This window comes from Sander vitreus, chromosome 9 (genome assembly GCF_031162955.1).
Source record: "Sander vitreus isolate 19-12246 chromosome 9, sanVit1, whole genome shotgun sequence".
Taxonomy (NCBI): domain Eukaryota; kingdom Metazoa; phylum Chordata; class Actinopteri; order Perciformes; family Percidae; genus Sander; species Sander vitreus.
In genome coordinates, this window is record NC_135863.1 from 31621710 (window position 1) to 31643652 (window position 21943).

General features: G+C 42.0%; 1 protein-coding gene across 3 annotated transcripts in view; it reads left to right on the forward strand.

Annotated features, from left to right (window-relative positions):
* The first annotated feature begins 1404 nt into the window (after window positions 1-1404).
* The window catches only part of scfd2 (sec1 family domain containing 2), a 114719-nt gene continuing 94180 nt past the window's right edge, over window positions 1405-21943 (forward strand). For all 3 annotated transcript variants that reach the window (XM_078259722.1, XM_078259721.1, XM_078259723.1), the window contains exons 1-3: window positions 1405-2335; window positions 4548-4716; window positions 15865-15992. In XM_078259722.1, coding sequence (XP_078115848.1) covers window positions 1522-2335; window positions 4548-4716; window positions 15865-15992 — 1111 coding nt within the window. In that variant the 5' untranslated portion in view covers window positions 1405-1521. The remainder of the gene's footprint in view (window positions 2336-4547; window positions 4717-15864; window positions 15993-21943) is intronic.

Consider the following 21943-nt stretch of genomic DNA (forward strand, 5'->3'; position numbering starts at 1 on the left):
GCAACCCGTAACTCATGGTTTCACAACCTTCTACCGGTGAAAGTGCCCTGGAACGGCAGTCAAACCTGTAACTTACTACTCGTGAACTCGTACCAGATCGTTACTCACACACACATAAACAACAATGTCGACCCCTTTTGATGCTGTACAGATGCCGGTGATTAACTGTGAGAAATGGAAATAAATAGGGAAGGTAAAATAATTCCACATATTGTAATCAAAACAATACACATATGATTGTGTACTACTACAGGTTTATTAAATTAAGCCCAAAATATGTTGCCGACTAGAAATCGCTAGTATCAGCTAGTGCTAGCTAACGTCAACGGTAGGTAGCCGCTGGCTAACGCTAACGCTAGCTAGAAGGGTTTGTCGTGACTTTGCCTGGGACGCTACCAAGTTGTGAGTCGTGACTTGAATCTTATGGGCTAAAAATTGTGTCTGGAACGCAGCATCAATTGCCTTTTTATTTTTAATGTCTCTTATATTGTTGCCGTATTGGTGCAGTTCTTGAAAAAAGTGTTCAAAGCTTGGTTTGGACTGGAGTCCACCCATTTCTTGTGAATGTGGAATTTTCCCAATAACAAGATTAATTGAACAAAATAAACATCATTGTCCATCTCATTGCCTTCCAAACAAATACAAATATCTTTATCCTTAAACTGAATAGATTGCCCAGTGTTCCGTCTTATAATATGTTGAACATCAACCCAAAATAGTTTAGTATACAGGTGCTGGTCATATAATTAGAATATCATGAAAAAGTTGATTTATGTCAGTAATTCCATTCAAAAAGTGAAATTTGTATATTATATTCATTCATCACACACAGAGTGATATATTTCAAATGTTAATTTCTATTAATTGTGAGGATTATAACTGACAACTAATGAAAATCCCAAATTCAGTATCTCCGAAAATTAGAATATTACTTAAGACCAATACAAAAATGACGTGCGAGGTGTCAATGGTGGTCTTTTGGACAGCTGTCAAGTCAGCAGTCTTCCCCATGGTTGTGTAGCCTCCAGAACTAGACTGAGAGACCATTTAAAGGCCTTTGCAGGTGTTTTGAGTTAATCAGCTGATTAGAGTGTGGCACCAGGTGTCTTCAATATTGAACCTTGTCACAATATTCTAATTTTCTGAGATACTGAATTTGGGGTTTTCATTAGTTGTCAGTTATAATCATCAAAAGTAAAAGAAATAAACACTTGAAACATATCAGTCTGTGTGGAATGCATGTATACATTATACAAGTTTCACTTTTTGAATGGAATTACTTAAATAAATCAACTTTTTCATTATATTCTAATTATATGACCAGCACCTGTACAGTGAACATTGTGGTTACTGTCATAGCAACGAGTTAAAGCTTGGATGACGTTTTTATGCTGCGACGGGCGATTGCCACGTCACCTTCAAGAGACTCTTGTGTTGTTTTGTTGGAGCTACTTTAGCTGACATTTCTGATGTGTCTTTAATTCCGTTGCATTTAGCTAGCTAACACTGACAATTGGCAAAATGCTGACGACGGAGGATTTTACGCACTTTCCGGTTCAGATGTGGGAAAAGGTGCTGTCGAAAGTAAAGAAAGCGGTTGTTTTTATGGATGACAAGTGTGCAGAAGCTCTCCACTGGTGCGGAGGTGCTGCCGTCTTATTGGAGGCTGGAGCCAGAAACTTAAAGGAGTTTTCGAGCTTCGAAGCCTGCGCTGTGAATGAACCGAAAGCCGTATTCGTGGTGAGCACTTTGTTGAAGGGCAGAACAGTCGACGTCATTAAAGACATCATATTCCTCAGTCACTTCCAGTATTGTGTTGTCTTCACCACCGTCGCTCACTCCGTGCACCTGCTCGCCAACAATGTCACCACAGAAATGGAAGGGAGCCCTGTGTTTGAGCAGTTTGAAGAGAAGCTGTGCGAGTGGATGGGGAACATGAACTACACGGCTGAAGTCCTGCATGTCCCAGTGGTCTTCGCCCCTGTGTCCCAGCAGCTTCTCCTCACACCCACTTTTGCACACCTGTTTCCCTTGCTGTCACCTGACCTGGAGTCCCTGAATGAAAAACGTCCAGAGAAGAAGAGATTTGGAAGCCTGGTGGACGTAGACATGCACTCTCTCCCTGTTGGACTGCAGCTTGAAATCAAATCCTTGGCTTCGGCATTAAATTCCCTGTTTGAAGCTACAGGCACCAGGGAAGAGTGTTTTGCTGTGGGTCCCATGAGCCGCATCATAGCAGGGGAACTGGCCAATCACCCTCACGCGAAAAACAGAAGGAAGATAGCCCAGAATAAAGCATCCATCATTTTTGTGGACCGAACAATGGATCTTACAGGTGAAAACTCCTTCCTTTTTGGATCATATTAATCCAAAAAAGTTGTTAAAGGTCTTATGACATGCTGCTTTTTGGATGCTTTTATATAGACCTTAGTGGTCCCCTAATACTGTATCTGAAGTCTCTTTTTATATAGACCTTAGTGGTCCACTAATACTATATCTGAAGTCTCTTTTATATAGGCCTTAGTGGTCCACTAATACTGTATCTGAAGTCTCTTTTATATAGGCCTTAGTGGTCCCCTAATACTGTATCTGAAGTCTCTTTTTTATATAGGCCTTAGTGGTCCCCTAATACTGTATCTGAAGTCTCTTTTATATAGACCTTAGTGGTCCCCCTAATACTGTATCTGAAGTCTCTTTTATATAGGCCTTAGTGGTCCCCTAATACTGTATCTGAAGTCTCTTTTATATAGGCCTTAGTGGTCCCCCTAATACTGTATCTGAAGTCTCTTTTATATAGGCCTTAGTGGTCCCCTAATACTGTATCTGAAGTCTCTTTTATATAGACCTTAGTGGTTCCCTAATACTGTATCTGAAGTCTCTTTTATATAGACCTCAGTGGTCCCCTAATACTGTATCTGAAGTCTCTTTTATATAGACATTAGTGGTCCCCTAATACTGTATCTGAAGTCTCTTTCCCGAAATTCATCCTTGGTGCAGAATTACAGCCACTAGAGGCAGTCCCACAATGTGACATTTCTGTGTCTGTAGCTTTAAATGCTATTGAGGAGGAGAGAGGGGGGGCAAGGTGGAGGGTGGGGGTGTGACCAACTGCCACTTCCTTGTTTTCAAGCCATGATATCTCTCTCTCTTTCTCATGGGCGGGCCAAATTCTCTGGGCAAAGCAGAGAAAGGGGAGGTAACCTTTCCCCTTATGACGTCATAAAGGGAATATTCCAGATCGGTCCATCTGAGCTTTCATTTTCTCAAAGGTAGAGCAGGATACCCAGTAGGGCTTTGACTTTTGCCCAAAAATCATATTCGAAGTTCGTTTGTTTGTTAATATTCGAATATATTCGAATATGTATTAATAATATTTTGACCATTAAATGCCTTCTGTAATGCTTATATTGGTATCAAACTTTGTATATGTTCTGTCCACCAGAGGGCGGTGTATCAGTCAGTAGGCGTGCAATGATGTTTTCAGAAGAAAAACACACTGCCACAACAATTGTTTTTATTAAAAGTCCGACCCTGGATTAAACACAAACTGTATACTTTCAACAGGAAGGTCGGATATTTCACCGTAGCCTACGTAAGTGGTCTGATGTTTATACTTTTGCGCTGGTGTGTGCGTCGAGCCGCGTGTGGGTTGTGTGGGGAGTGTGTGTTAGAGTGAGAGGGTGACGGTGATTACCGGTAGCTTCAGAGCGAGTAGCGACTCTAGAGTCATAGTGAGAGAAACAAAGTGTCTCTCCTGTTCTCTCTGATCACGGTGAGATCTGGAGCAGGAGAAGTTAACCCTCTCCTTGATTTCACGTTGTTTCTGGAGAAGGAGAACCAGGAAATGAGTCGGGGAGGAAATGCAACGCTACCACGCTACAGCCAAGCGAGAGTTACATTTTGAAATGCGTGAAAAAGCCTCGGAATCTGAATTGAAAACAACGTTTACAAGCAAACACATTTACAAAAAAATAATGCCCATAACAGGTTCGAAATTCGAATATTAAGGGCTGCCTAATTTTCATGCCATGGGACCTTTAAGCTCGGTGGCAACTGTCTTTTTTTTTGTCAAGGGTTCGGCTGGGACCAGTCACAGACTGATGGCGGCATTAATGTAGAGCCCAATAGTTTCTGTGTTAATAGAATCACGGACGGAATTGTGATATTGAGAATCTAAAAAAGCTATAAGACAGATTCCATAGGGCCCTACATTAAGTCAGTGCTAAAGGCTAACTGGAGATTTGAAAATATGACTCCGTCTAAGTTTCCAACCGAGCCGCCCCATTGTAACTGTAGTTTAAAAAACATTTAAAAATACATTAAAACTTAAGGCCCAGTGGGCCACCTGGCTTGCAGTACACTGGGGGGGGGGACCCTGTAATCACAGTCAGTCTTGTTATTATTTATGGTATTCATAGGTGAAACTGCAAAAAGAGTATTCTGTGACCAGAATCGTGTAGAAAAATATTGATGTTGATATGTTACTGACTGTTAGTGAGTACTGTTACTACATACTGAGTAGCTGTTTCGTCATTTTTGGTTCTCAGGAGCTGTTGGTCACCAGGGCGACAACCTGGTGGAGAAGATTCTGACTGTGCTCAAACGTTTACCTGGCCATGTGACAGACGTACAAGTGGACATGCTGGAGCTCACAAGTGTGCAGCGAACCCCTCACTCCCAGAGCACCCTGGCCCCCGGCTGTCTCGCACAGACCCAGTGAGTGTATCTCTGATGATAGTCTGGACCATGGTTCATTCATAGCAATAGCCAGCTGTTATTATCACCTGCTTGAGAGACTTGGATTGAAATTACTGTCATTCATAGTGATCGTTGATCAATCGCATTTCTTTTCAGCCATAATTTGATTTTGATTTTAAAGCGGAATTGTCCATTACATTACATTATGCAAGTTTTCCAGATTGGGTAGTGGATCTGTAGTTTGAATGAACTGGACAGTGTAATGTAATGAACAATTCCACTTCCAACCTGTAGGGGGACGGAAGCGGAAACAGTTCTTTAGTGTTGCTTTAAAGAAAAAAGACAAAATGACTACACCATCTCTAAATGAGGAAGATATCACGATAAGACAAGGGAAGTAAAGAACAGAACAAAAAGGTAGAAAATCCCCATTTTAGTAAATAATCAGGAGATACTGGATTGAACAAATGGTCAAGGGTTCTGCTGGATAGATAAGTTTGCAGTTTGCTTTACACCTATACATGTTTTACCTGTACTTCTTAACTGAAATGCTTAAGTTTCAGATATTTTGGCTATAGATGTATAGCATTTGTCTATTCCGAGTTCTGGTGGTTCAACTCAATGTAATGTCCAAGACCCAATATGACAAAACAGAAAGGGCAAAAAATAATGTCATCTCTTTTTCAGCCTTGGGTTTTGCTTCTGAGCCCCATTTTTTCCCCCTGTACTAGTGCTGCAACACTTTAATAATAATTTAATAATTAGTTAATTCCATCCTTCCATCCATTATCCGTAACTGCTTATCCTTAGTTTACAGGGTTGTAGGGGGCTGATATTGGGCGAGGGGCGGGGTTCACCCTGGACAGGTAGCCAGACAATCACAGGGCACGCATAAGAGACGGACAATCATTCTGATTCACCTAACTCGCTTAATTCACGCTCATATTCACTTCTACGGGAAATTAAGAGTCAACAATTAACAGGATTAACCTAACCTGTATGTCTTTGGACCGAAGGAGGAACCCGGAGAAAAAACCTCGCTAACACGGAGAGAACATGCATGCTCCACAGAGAAGGGCCCCCGCCAGCCAGCGGGTTCGATTCCGGACCCCTCTTGCTTTGAGGCAACAGTGCTAACCACTAAATCTGTAATGAGAGTATTTGTTTGTTGTAGCCCCACTTTCTACCCCAATGATCAGACCATTCGTGAACCCTTCCATAATTCCCTCTAGAGATATAGCTTGTTTTTTTTTAAAGTGCATGTTGCACTTTTAGCACACAAGAACAAACTGAGTTTCCTATTAGGAAAGCACAAAAGACCCCACCGGCTCATCAAATGTGGTGTAGTAGTGTCAGCTACAGGTAAGCATTATGTCTGGCTAGTGACTTCCTATGGTGCATCACTTTACAGACAGCAGTTCCCTTTCTTACTGAAAAAGTATATTACTAGATTTGAGTAGTTTGCGACCGATTGTCTGAATAATTTGATATTTCATAAATCCCATGGGTGGCCTTTCTTTGGAGGTTTGATTGTCCTCCCTGTTCCTGTGTGTGCAGTTTCCTCTGGGTGCTCTGATTTCCCCACCTCCAAACATATGCAGTTTAGGTTAATTGGAGACTCTAGGTGTAAATGTGTGAATGGTTGTCTGTCTATATGTGTTATGGTTAAATGTTATCCAGAATTATGAGTTTAGTTACAAAGGATCATGGCAAATATTTTGTGACCCACCTCCCCTTGGAATATTTATACTATCTGAATGGGATTCATACTTCTGAATCCAGTTCCAAATCCGCTAATCAAATCTGAATCCAGTTTTGAAACCCTCATCAAATCTTTTTAGTGAGTTTGTGTGCTGGATAATCAAGACGAATACGAGTATTTTTTTCCAACTTGGAACCGCATCCAAATTGGAACTTGCCATTGGAACCCATCCCTACCACTGACACAACCACAATATACAGTTTTACATACTTTCCCACCTGGCCAAACACACGCTCACCAGCCAGAGCCATCCCCCCGCTGAGTTGGTTGAGTGGCACATGACCAGCATTGGGTGCCAGTGGTTCAGTGAAGCTTGCCTCCTGTCGTGGCCGTGCAGATGCACGTGTTCGGCGCCTGCGGTGGGGCTGTTGTACATGGCAGGGATTAGTCCTCCATCATGTGTTCCACTCCCGCTTCGCTGCTTTATGTGGTTGCAGGAGGAAAAGACTTTGGCTTAAAAGAAGAGTTTTGTGGCTGGAGCTGTCATGCAGTATGTCTGGCCGCGTTGAGTTCATGAACAGGCTTACAAATACCGTGAATACAACAAGGGCCGTTCTGAACTAGGTGGGAGGTTCTGTTGTAATGGAACCCGCCTTAGATCTTTGTAGTCAGTGCTATTTAGACAGTGTGTACTGTAGCAGATAATGTGAGCACAGCAGGGGCAGGTTGCACTGACCCTCGCATGCAAGTCTGGGGCACGTCAAACAGTTCCCTATAATACACCCGCAAAATGCAGGTCTCAAGTCCATGTAGTTGAGTTGTCTCACTGTTGACGGACGAAAATGTGTTTATATTGCATTCTCCATGCTGCAGCAACAAGTAGAGCTGCACGATATGAGGAAAATCTGTACTTGCAACCATTTTGACTGATCTTGTGATTGCAATATGATTCACAATATTGGAGGGAATGATCGTTTTTGTATCATTATTCTCATTTTCATTGAAAATGATTAAAACATAAAATGATAATAGTGGGATTTTTGCGAGGATCTGTACCAAACAAAGATTTTTCTTTAGTCTGTAGCATACGATTTGTAGACTGAGACGTCTCTGCAGCACCACAGTCCTTAATTCAGAATGGTTTGACACATATTTTGCCTTTTAACAAATATTGCGCCCCCCGCGATTTGGATATTGCACTAGTCCATATTGTGATATCGATAAAATTGTGAATAATTGTGTAGCCCTAGAACAAGCGTACCCTCTTGCATTGTCTGTCTATAAGAAAGGGTTAAATGTGTGATGATGGGTAAGAGGTTGGGATTGGTGGCTGTGCAGAGGTTGAGGGCCCGGCGGCAATGTTTGCAGTCATTGTTCCAGATCTTTCCCGCAAATATGAGTCTCAAGTAGGGCTGGGTATCCCCACTGATTTCCTGAATCGATTCCGATTTCCAAGGTCCCAATTTGGTTCGATTTTTGATTCAATGTCGATTTTGGATATTTTAGTTGCAAAACCAATTTTGCTTAGATTTGAACGAGATTTTACAATTGTACAAGGTTCTCTCTAACCTGGTGCATTATTTAAACTATCAATGTTTACATTAAGAATTGACCCCAAAGCAGTTACATTAATGTACTTTTTATTTACACACCACAGCAGTCAACACAAAGTGCAGCTCTAGAGACTCTTTTTGAGATATTGAGTGACATTTCATTCAGATATCTTGAGGTGAGGTCATGGGACCCCTTTTGCCAGTTTTTCCCTCACCAAAATGTATCCTAACTTTGGAGGGTTATTTAACCCCTGATTCCCAACAAGATAGCATGACATATCAATTTGGGATCGACCGATACTGGTTTTTCAAGGTTGATATCGATACGATTATTAATAGTTAATAAAACCGATAACTGATATTTGGAACCGATATGCATTTACAGTAAAAATGAGTCAAAGTCAAAATTAAGATTTTGGAATGTTACAAACTCCAGCACAAAACTTAGTTTACATGCTTTAAAGGTGCTGTAGGTAGGATTGGGAAGATCCAGGACTTTGACGTTGACAACTTCTCAGTCCCTCCCCCCTTTCTGCTAAAGCCCAAAACGGTCTCCTAAGCTTAGAAACTTTCAACATAACACACAGTAAAAGATAGTGTTGTGGGGGGGGACATTAAGTCCGACTCAGTGGTGAGTGAAACCAGAGCAGAGGGACAGACACAGAGCTGTAGCCGAGTAGAGTAGCACACTTTTTAATTCATTAACTGTATCTGTTATCAGGCAAATAAAACGCAGATACAGATAATCTGCAAACTGCCAAAAAATGGCCGGATAATCGTCCAGGGCCGATAATCAGTCCAGCCATAATACCAATGAATTCCTTAGGTTTTCTAGTTTCATATGATACAGAGATCGATTTTGGATTTTATGAATCGATATTGAATCATTCAAATAGAAATCGATTGGAATCGGAAAATCATCTTTTTTTTTTTTTCCTTTTTTTTTTTAACCCAGCCCTAGTCTCAACCTGACACCTTATCTCAAAACATTTCGTTGACCGATTCAGATATTGGTATACACCTTCCAGTAGAGACTCAGACACAGACAGACAGAGGAAGAAGTGTACCTGAAAGTAATCAGTGGGGCTGTGTTTGTGCGGCGTACGTGTCAGCAGGAGTGTATATGCCTGTGCTATCTCCGAGCAGATGGCCCAGTTGAGCCTTATCACAGATGTTTAGGAGATTGAAGAGCTGCTGAGAAAGCCACCGCAAGAAAGAAGCCCTCTTTATTTAACTGCCTTCAAGTGCACAGCTCACCACTGGCAGAGTTTATGTCAATCGCTCTAATACGTTCAAGACAGGGCTCCACAGTTGCAATGTTTTTCGAGGTTTACTGCTCTTAAGCATTAATCTCTCCTAATTCTATAACCGATACAAAAGCACACATTTCTAAAACGGATTGTTTTCTTTGCATGATGTGAACTGTGCAAAGCACTAGACCCTACTGGCTCTGTGTGGTTTCATTGTCTATACAATAAGTTCCCTCCTACTGGATGTTAATACACTTATGATTTGCGGTGCTATTTTTAGCTCAGACCACTGTGTGTTTTGATTGCTTTTGTTGTGTAGACCAACTCAAGCCTTTTAAATATTAGGTGCGGACGTAATTTGGACCTTTTTGTACGATATTTCCTTCAGTAATTCCAGGATATTTTTACAGACTACTGTGTCTTAAACATTCTGTGGGTGGTTGTTGATTCTAGCTCTCCTGGCAAGGCCCCACACTTACTTTGCAATTACTGTCGTATTGTCTTTCATAACCTGGTGGGAATTTTCCTTATCCTACAACCTGACTTTCACTCTGTGGTTCTAGAAATGTGTGTGTGTGTGTGTGTGTGTGTGTGTGTGTGTGTGTGTGTGTGTGTGTGTGTGTGTGTGTGTGTGTGTGTGTGTGTGTGTGTGTGTGTGTGTGTGTGTGTGTGTGTGTGTGTGTGTGTGTGTGTGTGTGTGTGTGTGTGTGTGTGTGTGTGTGTGTGGGTGTGGGTGTGGTCAGGTACCTTCCAGCCCGGTTGGTGTAATTTGTTGTGCTTGGCTGCACAGCCCGTGTGATCCTGAGCAGGACATGTGAACCCCATTGGCAAAGGGCACCAAGTTTCCCTCAGTCTCAGACTGAACCCTGCACCCCCGCCATTCTGGCCGCCTTCGACCTTGATCCTGTGGTGGGCGTGTGTGTGCCTGTGGGCAGCACTGAGTACGGGTGGCCAAGGTGCTCTGGGTCTGCCTCAGGAGCTACTGAGCTTGAGCCAGGCAGAGCAACCGACCGCACCCTGCCATGAGAAAACACTGCAAGGCTGCCACCTCCCTTCAAATCGGCCCGGCAGACTGTGCATGCGTACCACCAGGAAGCAAGGGAAACACCTATTTCTGTCCCAGCTGGGAAATAAGAGCAAGCAGTGAACGCTTCTTTTGCGTTCAGGCTGTATGGGAGGAAAGTTAACAAAACAAGCAGAGATAGTAGAGCGTGGAGAGCAGGGAGCTAAGCCTTGTTTTTACCACACCAAGAATAAATGAAAGTGACCATAATCATTCTATGGTGGTTCCCTATAGGGTAGAGATTGTTTTGCTATATTTTCCTTACTTGAAGTTAAGACCTATACGTGATTTATAGGCTTAAAAACAACTAACAATCATTACTTACAGTATAGTATGAGTTCCTGTACAGGCCTGCCTATTGATATGTTTTTAGGATTAAAAAGTTTGTTTGGACAGGAACCCACGCTCTGTTGAACAGCGGTACACAGCTTATTGATTCTGGCCAAACACTGGGCTCCTTACATTGTTTTATTGACGAAAACTTAATTTCTACAGTAACTGCTTTCCATGTTCCACTCTCAACATAGTTGAGCCTGCAGCTGATGATAAATGTTAGTGTGTGTGTGTGTGTGTGTGTGTGTGTGTGTGTGTGTGTGTGTGTGTGTGTGTGTCACCACACAGGAAGTAGAGGTTGTCATGCCCACAGAAAAGTGCTTTTTATTATTATTACTTAGACTAGATCCTTGCTCTAGATGGAAATTGCAGTTTGTGCGCTTTCGATGTGCTTGTGACTAAATTAGTCTCAATTCAATAGCTTGAAGTCTTCTCCCACCACTTTAAAAGAAGAGGACCAGTTCTCCCTCTGAGCCACGTGCGTCTGTGCAAAAAAGCAAGCAACACAGTACGGTTGCTTAGTTTCGTCTAATAATTTATCACACTGATTTGATCAAGACTACCCTAAAAGTCGGTGATAACTCAAACAGTGATAAATAGAGCTCATATCTGTTGGTTTTTGGTAGTTATTTATGGGAGATGCTGGGATTTAGCCATATCTTTGGATTCAGTGAGCTGACATGTCCCCCTGGCTCATTTCAGATGTTGTGTCTCTGTTTCTTCCGCTGCCTAATTCAGTTTTGTCCCACCGGTGTAGAAGGTATCTCATCCTGAAACCCACAGTGCATCAATCAAGTCTATTACTCTAACCTGAACAACTTGTACTCCTTGTTCCCTTCAAGACTGAGATAACGTAACCTATTCAGTTCGACTTCTACTCTGTTATTTGATATTCACTGCAGAACGCACTTCTTCTATTTGGAAGAAAGAGTGTGCGTGCATTTATTCAGTAAGATGAGAAAACACCCCCAAAAGACGACATCCTCCAGTCCCACTCTTTCAAAGAGCCCCTGCTGTTGGCTTTCATTTGAAATGGTAAACTAGGGAAGACACATGGGGGACGGAAGAGACTCTCTCTTCCCCCCCCCCCCCCCCCGTAAAGCTCCTTTCATTTCTCACCTTCTAACCCTTCTCTCTACACTGCAAAATAAGAAAGTTGCTAACATCTTTTTTTATACTGTATTTCCTTTTAATAATTGGCGTTATTTTGCCTGTGTATTTTACCAATGCAGCCAACATCACATTTTATTAATATTTGAATCACTTTATTGGAGTGTTCAACATAATTCTACTTTATGAATGATAGATATACAGTCATGTGAAAAAATTAGGACACCCATGCTAAAGTTGACTAAAAAGAGGAATAAAAAAATCATCTTTTGGAAATTGATCTTAATGCCTTAATTAAAAAAATGAGGAAAACTCCAATCTTCAAGGACACCAATTTTCTTTGTGAATGAATAAGGTATCATAAATAAATAAATGTTTTTCCTTAAAATACAGGGGGCATAAGTCAGTACACCCCTATGTTAAATTCCCATAGAGGCAGACAGATGTTTATTTTTAAAGGCCAGTTATTTCATGGATCCAGGATACTATGATCCTGATAAAGTTCCCTTGGCCTTTGGAATTAAAATACCCCCACATCATCACATCCCCTTCACCATACCTAGAGATTGGCATGGGGTACTTTCCATAAAATCATCTCTCAATGCAAATCAAACCAGCTATTAGGCTAACTGAAATAAAACCATGCCAATCTCTAGGTATGGTGAAGGGGATGTGATGATGTGGGGGGGGCTATTTTAATTCCAAAGGCCAAGGGAACTTTATCAGGATCATAGTATCCTGGATCCATGAAATAACTGGCCTTTAAAAATAAACATCTGCCTGCCTCTATGGGAATTTAACATAGGGGTGTACTGACTTATGCCCCCTGTAGTTTAAGGAAGAACATTTATTTATTTACGATACATTATTCATTCACAAAGAAAATTGGTGTCCTTAAAGATTGGATTTAATTCTTAATGTGGATCTCCACTCCCCTCCTCACTTCCTGCAGAACTCCTCTTTCCCTTTTATCTTTCCATATAAATCTGCCAGGTCATTTGTCCCTCTTGCCAGGACACACAGACACTCAAGGCCAGGTCTGGTTTTGGTCCACCTCCCTCGCATGTACGTGAGGATGTTTACAGGAAACCGACAGTGTGTTTTGACCCATTAAATACACTTCATAAAGTAATTCACTTAGGGATTGGGCCTGACCTTGCACATTAGACTGAGTCTGTTCCATGTAGACATGTTGGAAAGTCCACACACACATCATCTGGATCATCTGCACTTGGTTTCTGATCGTTTTATTCCGTAACTGTAGTTTATGAATGTTACTTGTTGTACAGATGCTGAGAAACACCAGGAAGTGATGTCATATATTTATGAGCTTTGATTAGTATAACGTTTCTCAGCTGTCCAGGGGATCGGCTTTGTAGAATTCCTGAGCTTTAGACAATCAGATTTGCTGCTTCACATTTACCTCGAGCGGTGTCTAACAATGCAGAGAGTTTTGATTTTATTTGCAGAGATTTAAGATATATTTTTCTCTGAGATTTTTGCCACCAGTGCAATAACATGTACTTCAGTCTTGTTTCATTTGTAGTGCTCAGAACATTCCAAAAATACTTTTTAAAATTTACAGCAATTTCCCTTTACAGAAACAATAAAACAAGTCTAGTTACTTCCATAAATTCACATCACATTTTTTATCGGGGAAACTTTCTACACTGGAATTATTCTTCATGAAATCTCAGACACATATATCAAAAAGTGGTCAACTAAAATGATAAAACCTGACACTACTAGAAGGAAGTGAGAAAATGTGGATTTTTGTGACGCCCAGGCTTCATCAATCATATAACTGTACTGTATATAGTATTACTCACTTCTAAATCCCCCCAATCCCCCCTCCATGGGGTCAGAGTAATTCAGATACATACACATGCATGTTCGGTCAAACACTGAGGGATCCACAGGATGGGGAGTAAATTTATGAAATCCTGAGTCACAACGGTTAGAGCCATTCTTTTCTGCTGCATCATGCACTTCCAGGAATACTATCCCCCTCCTCACCCCCTCATTAATGACTTGGACACGGTCAGAGGTATTTCATCACTTTAATGAGCAACATTTGTATATTCTTTCTTGTGGTACGCACACAACTGTTTGTTTTTTTCACGTTACAGTATTTGATGCCTAACTGCCTTTTAACGTAACGGCACTCTTTACACATGTAGTGGAATTTAGTTTGGGCACAAACGCCCCCCACTCACCAAACACACTCAGCCTGTCCAAGCAAGCCAGAGTGAACCTTCACTATGGTGTACACAAGTCAAAAGCAAGACTGCCCCCCTCAGGTTTCATCAGAGCAGCCTTTCCAACAGACCCTCTGCACTTAATGTTTGCAGATGGCCAACGACACGCGCCCCACATTCCCACCCCCCACCCCTCTCTCTCTTCCATAGTAGAGTAGTTACTCAACAAGGTTCCTGGCTGGTTATGGAGCCTGTCTCACAACCTGCCAGTATAAACCTCACCCCTCACCCCTCACCCCTCGGCCCAGCTCGAACCCCCCTGCCTTTCGTCTGACCAGACCAAATGGCCCAGAGAAAGCGTCAGGGGATCGGGCCCGCGGGTGGGGGGGCTGGGTGGGGGCAGAGAGCCAAATTACAACCATATTTCATCCACACTCTGCTGAGGCCCCCCGTCTTCCCAGAACACACACTGATGCACAGGGCTGTGTGCAAACATATACAGATGCGTTCTATACACATTCTCAAACACACACACACACACACACACACACACACACACACACACACACACACACACGGCTGCTCACATTTGGCATGGTCAAGTCACACTATTGGTATTTCAACCATGACAAGTATGTGGGGCTTGACAATTTGCGCAATCCTCGTAGTTCTGATACTTCATCAAGTGCACGGGAGGCGTTTTTATGAAGGATTACGAGAAGTGTTTTCCAGAAATGACACCATGTCATAACTCTTGACCAATAACTGCAATGTAGAATCCATGTCTTCATCCTAAGACAAGCCAAGAGGTTTTTTTTTTATTAATTACCTCATTTATTGTCTTGTTTCTTGTCATTATTATTATACTTATTTTCGTTTTGCTGTATCAGTTTTTACATTGGACTCTTCTCCTGGGCTAAGTCGCGTCTGCTGGCCTTTGTGTCTGGCTCTAGTGTGATGATGGCGGGCGTCCCAGTGTGAGCCCCTCTCCTCCCCATCCAGCCCCAGCCCAAGGTCTGGAACAGATTACATCTGATATTAAACACATGGCAGTTAGAAAGGAGGAAAAAAAAGGCGAGAGAAGAAAAAAGTTTAAAAAGGAAAAACAGAGTGGATTTGTCAACGAGTTCTCCTCGTACCTCCCCTCTCTCTGTCCTCAGCCCTTTGTCTCTCTTTGTCTCTTTCTCTCTTGAGTTTCTGGTCACTCCTGAGAGTAGCGAGAAGATCTTGGCAGTCTTGCTCTCAGATGCACAGACAGAGATGTAAGCTTATGATGCCCTTATTTTTATCCAGCCAACAACATGTCAGTGCATTTTTAACAGGGCAAGACATCTAAGAGGAGACCAATGGAGTGGCATGAATTCATATACAGGACCCAGTTCATGAGAAAAAAGCGCCACTCTTTAAGGCGCTAATGAGGATGAAGCTCCTCTCTTTGTCTCTTTCATGGAAAGACTTGAAGCTGTTTCCGCTGCCCGCTGACAGATGGTAGTAGTCTTGCACACATGCCCTGTCCTCAGTCTCCCATTAGAGATGTGGATCAGTGTGTTTCATAACCTAGCGGATAATGAGACCAGGGACTGAGATGGTATCAGGAGGAGCCTTGGTCTCCTGTTGCTTTGCCACCGATCAGTCCAGAGGAATGTCGGCACACAGACGTTTTAAGGTGGATTGAGAACATTCCCCCCGACTAATTTCAGCTTTTTCCTGTGAGGGGTCCCATAGGGGAGTCGCCGCACCCCGACCCAGCAGGCTCTCTATCACTGAGACGAGCACTCGATCACGTCCTTGTTATCCCTTTTGTGTTTATACTCGGAGTCCTGCATGCTCTGAACAAACAGCAGGAGCAGCTCAGCTTGTTAGTGCTGAAAATACTGTACTCTACTATGGTGATTTTTTTTCTTCTCTTTTCTCCTCATGAATAAATGGCCTGTTTGATTGTTTTTTTTCCTCCCAGGTCACCTGCAGCACAGTCCCTATGGGAGGCCATGCTGACCAATAAACATAAAGAGGGGGTGATGGAGGTCCGTCGGCAACTAGTGGAAACGGCCAGTAAGGAGAAGCTGCCAATCAAGATGAGCATGGGTAAGACACTGAATGCCACAGATAGAACATAGGACACATCTTGTTTTCCGTTACATAAAACACAAAATCCAGAGAATACAAATTAATAAACATGACCTAAAGTAAAGGTGCCATGAGTGTAAATGTATATTCTTAGAGAGAAGTGTGTGTTTTGGAGCAGAACCATAGCGCCCCCTACTGAGATCCAACTTCTCTGCCTTGCTGTGTATTTGCCCATGTGGCCACAGAGGAAATCTGGACCACATGTTGGCTCTATTACACACACACACACACACACACACACACACACACACACACACACACACACACACACACACACGCTCCCTTGCACACACTTTGTTGTTCGTTAATGAAGCAAAATGGGGCTGAAGTGAGGGATAAAAATATGTGTAGGCACGCAAAAATAAAGTCATTACCTGCACAAGAATACAATGCCCTTGTGCACGTTCACCTTTACGCTGCCCTCTGACTCACATTGGTAATGGATGTACTACACACACACACACACACACACACACACACACACACACACACACACTGTGCTAATATGCAGGTTAGCATCTGGCAGAGAGGGAGGGGGTTAAATGGGAGGGGCATTGTGGTCCCTCAGCGCCTGTAATCTGTGAGGTAAAGAAGGTCTCGTCTCTCGTAACAAGCAGGTTGTAATATGTTGGGGGTCACACACACACATGCGCACACACCCCACACACTCTGCCAAGCATCTGCGTACACATGGTGGTTTCCTTTCACACATTTTTGCTAAACAGCAGTCCTTCTAAATCTGGATGGCTGCTACATTATGGATTTTTTTTAGACAAATGCACAACAACAAGAGACGGAGCTGCAGAAATAGAAGGAACAAAGAGATCGGGAGTGACAGCAAACGCAAGAAAGTATGAGGAAGGTGTTGCATTAAAGCTGCTCCCGCCTGCTGACTGACAGTCTGTTGACTTAATGTCTTTCTAGAGAGAGAGAGAGAGAGAGAGAGAAAAAAGAGGGCACTGTCCAACTCCTCACACACTGAACCTTTATACCCCCACTGGCAGAAGACCAGACTCCATGAAGCCCCCTGAGCTCCCAACACACCCCCCCCACATAGTTCCCATCCTGCTCACCAGCACCCCCGGCGAGATCTCAATCCATCATGCTCTGCTCATATGAGGCCAAAGTTGAACCCAGTAACACAAAACGCTTAGCATATAATACCTATCTGCTCTCTCAGTGCCCACTCACTCTCTAGGAGAGTACAATTTTTCCACTTGCAGCCAAACTCATTCTCAATCTGGTGGGTTAATGCAGATTACTGGAGAAAAATACTGGAGTATCAGGATACTGCAGGCCCTGCATTCTCACATACACACTGGACTCAACTTGGCTTCTTTTCATCTCATCAGGATAGGATCATCCAGAGAGAGACAGAGAAAATAATCAGTTTCTCAGAGCCTGAGTATGACCCATCAGGTTTCTCATAGCACACTAGGATGACGAAATTCCCTGTGTATGTGTGTGTGTGTGTGTGTGTGTGTGTGTGTGTACGTACTGTATGTGCTTGTGCAGAGTCCAGTGTTTATCTTGGGTGTTTTTGCTCATAGCGGGGAATTAGTTGGACAGCTTTGGTTTCATCGTCCGTAAAAGTGCGTTTATCTATTCATCTGTGTGTGTGTTTATGCATTGCATATGTGTGCGTCACAAGGTTATACAGTTTGTGTATATATTGTGTGCACCGATACTGCAGTGTAAATGAGATGTGTTGACAGGGACTTTCTTCCTGTGGTGCAGTCTGCTCTTTTAACAGCAGACAACCGATGGCATTCATCATTTTCATGCAGTGAGATCTCGAAGACAATAGTTTCAATGAGACGAGTATTCATGCTTAACAGTAGGGCTGGGCGATATGGAGAAAATCAAATATAACGATATTTTTGACCAAATGCCTCGATACCGCAACGATATTGTAGTGTTGACTATTGGTGCTTTCACAAAATATTTACACAATGAGATTTTTGATAAACAATCATCAGTAATGTGGATATAATGACTTAGTGGGTAAAGGCAAATAATAGAACAGTTACAACAGTCTGGTAAGTTCAGAAAATGACATCACTTTACTGTAATGCAGCCTTTAAAACCTGGAAAAGACTACACTTATGCCATATTACGATATCCAAAATCTAAGACGATATCTAGTCTCATATCACGATATCGATACAATATCAATATATTGCGCAGCTCTACTTAATAGGATCATCTCCCCTTTCTAATCTTAATTTAAATGACAATCGCAGTGTGTTTTGTTAAATGGCAAAAAAGGCTTTGCACATCATATAGTTCCATTTTGGCAATGAAGATAATTCTGTACAAACTGCTAGGACAAAAACAGCATTTTTTCCGTCGTAAAAGGTTTCATCTCAACATTGTACAAGCAAATGAAAGAAAATGTCAGCATAGATCACAATGTATGGACATTTATTGCTGTGGAAATACCACAGTGTTTACAATAATCAGTCAACCAACAGTGACATTATCAACTGTTTGATGTAAATCAGGTAGCAGCTCTTACAACAGTTACAGTATTGCCACTTTTAGTTATTCCAAAACCTTCTCACACACATTGCTGAACTCAAGTTTTTCCTATTGTTTTTTTAAGCATATAAGACAAAAAACAGTAGGAATACAACAACAGATCCATAATCTGATCAGATTTGATTTGTGATAATCACCGTTTAGTCCAGTGACTGGAGACAAAGTACTAGGAATGCACGATTCAGAAAATGTCACGATTCGATACTGATTTTTAGGCTCAAGATTCAATTCACAATCGATTTTCGATTCAAAAACAATTCTCAATTTAAAAAAAAACGATTCACAGCCCATGGATAGCTCAGTTGGTAGAGCAGGCACCCATATATAGAGGTCTACTCCTCGACGCTGCGGGCCCGGGTTCTACTCCGACCTGCGGCCCTTTGCTGCATGTCATCCCCCCCCTCTCTCCCCTTTCATGTCTTCTGCTGTCCAAAAAATGCCCAAAAACATAATCTTAAAAAAAGAAAAAGAAAAGACAGATTCACAGTATGTAAATGTAGTTACTTTTCCCATGTGATTGCAGTAGACATACAATTTAAAAAGAAATCGAGAATCGATTGTTTTGCACACCCCTACAAAGTACTGTTTTGAATTAGAGCTGCAAAGATTAATCGACTAACTATTAAATTAATCACCAACATATTTTGATAATCTCGTTGTACATGTGTATAATGACAATAAAAGGCATTCTATTCTATTCTATAATCGGTTTGAGTCATTTTTTTATGAAAAAAAGGAAAACTTCTCTGATTCCAGCTTCTTATTTTCTGTTTCTTTACTTCTCTGACAGTAAACTGAATATCTTTTTGTTGTTGAGTTGTGGACAAAACAAACACATCTTGGGCTTTGGGAAACACTGATCAACATTTTTTAGACCAAACAACTAATCGATAATCAAGAAAATAATCGACATACAGGTGAACAGATATTTTAATCTCCAAATCACTCCATACATTTTTAAAGGTCCCATATCATGCTGATTTTCAGGTTCATACCTGTATTTTGGGTTCCTACTAGAACATGTTTACATGGTTTAATGTTCAAAAACACTTGATTTTTCTCTCATTACATTTCTCATTTCCTCTCTGTTTGAAATGATCTCTTTAAGCCCCCCTCCCGAAAAGCCCCATCTGCACCGATTGGTCAGCGTTTCTGGGGTTTCGGCATCTGCGCTCTCTCTGCACCGTCACTGCAGCCGGGGAATGACTGTAACAGCACTGTAGTGGCACCTTCTACCTATATACAGTATAGTTGTGACATCACAACCGTACGGAAGTCCTGACGGCTCCTTTAAAGGCACACTTTCTGAATACGGGCTGTGTACATTTCTCTGTAAATTGAGCATTTTGATACTTTCACAATATTTATATAGCACTTTGACATGCTTTATAATAAAAAAAAGACTTGGAAAGCTCACTTTTTACAGTATGGGATCTTTTAAAGACACTTAAGAAGGTCTGAGTAATGTGGCGGTGTAGCTGTCCTGTTGCAGCCTGTGTTCTCCACTCCTGTGCAGTAGATTCTTGAACAGGGCCCCAACATGCATCCACAAATAAAAGCACCAGGACTTTCCTCATCTTAGAGTGCATAAATAAAAGTCTCTCAGCCTTCCTGTGTCCCCCATCCATGTAGAATTACTTATGAGGCTGTCGAGCTGCTGAGACCAGCCCCCACTCAGCCAAGCTGACATCAGACATCACTTAGCCTCTGAGTAACCCTGTGCACCTAGAATGCAAGTCATCTTCCAGAAACAGGACTAAATCATTGTTGGCCCCTATGCTTTTCTGCATTGTTGAGGACTTTGATCATGAGCTGGCCCTCAATTGCCACTTCTGCACATAAGGCTGAAATGGGCAGCAACTCAAACTGTTAAAAGCATGGGACTGAAAATGTGATTTGTTTTATGGCTGCATCTGCAATAAGTGCACAAAAGAAGAGTGCACATTAAAATGGCCAAATGATTCAGGTTTCTTCTGCTCTGATATCCAAAGAGTGACACAGTACTTTATATACCTAAAACCATAGGGCGCTGGTGAACAAAACAGACATGCTGATCATTGAAATAACTCCATATAGAGGGTTTTCACGACGAGTCATCAGACCCAAAGTTGCCATGTTGGAGGTACTCCGCATCACAACAAAGCACATGCACTGAAGTAGATCCCGCGAACGGCGTCAAGAAAAATGGTTAATTATTGCCGTGTTTTAGGTTGTACCAATAGGTCAGACCGAGAAAAACATTTGGAATATTATCGACTTCCAAAAGTTATTAAAAACCAGGGAGAGGAATGTCAGAAGTTATCAGTTGAAAGGAGGCGCTTGTGGTTGGCAAAGCTCAACCAGGATCTACGAGGGAAAACTCTTGTTCGGTCTTTGAAATGAAAAAAAAAAACAACTATTGAGAGTCACTTGGCTACACTTTGAGTATCACAATGATATCATACAGTTAAGGTTAGGTTGATTAAAGACGTTATTGCATTACTTACTTTGGCCTTCACAACACATTGGTCGTTAATGACTTGGTACTGCGTTTCCCTCACCCATCCACACACCATCTGGTTAAGGTCTTCCGTTGTGTATGGGCTCGGCGAGAAAACCAGGTAGTTGACTATAACGGGATATGCAACTGAAGGAATAATCACCGGGTCGCCATGGATCCAAGAAGAGGGAGCCAACTTGTAAGGATCTACACCGCCAGTAAACTGTAATTTCTCAAAATATCACGCCTTTTTTGTGGTCCAAGTCCTTCCATGCCTTTGCATCTTGGATGCGTTTTGATGAGCTTTTCTGTTGTTTAGACATAAAGTATTAAAGTATCCAAAGTGCACAATACTCCATTACTCCATTCAGTTGTTTACACCGAGTGCCTCCAATATGGCCGCGCATCCAGGTTACCGCCCAGAACGTGGCGTCGGTGAAAACCCTCTATTTCATGCACACATTATCTAATCGACTTAAGACTATATTCAAAAACATGTCATATACATGACGCTGGACCATCGTTTAACTTTTACTGAAACATAAAAACTTCAATGAACTCAATGGTATATCTTTCAATGCATTAAAATTACCTGAAAAACGGCGATAGGCATAAGATGTAATGGTGCCTAATGAAAACTGTTGTTTAAAGAAATGATAAAGCAGGCATGTAAAAATCAACTCAAGGCACAAGTACAGTGTATTCTTACATGGACAGTCTTCAGTCAGAGCCTGAAAATTAGAGCCCGTTATTCGTGCAGGAACACCCTTGTCTGAAGCCATAGCTCAGCTGACGGATCGTCTCCCTGAGATTCATTTTGCATCTGGCAACAAGATGCCTGAGGAATCACAAGTGTGGGCAGTTTAGTGCCACAGATAAGAGCTAAGGC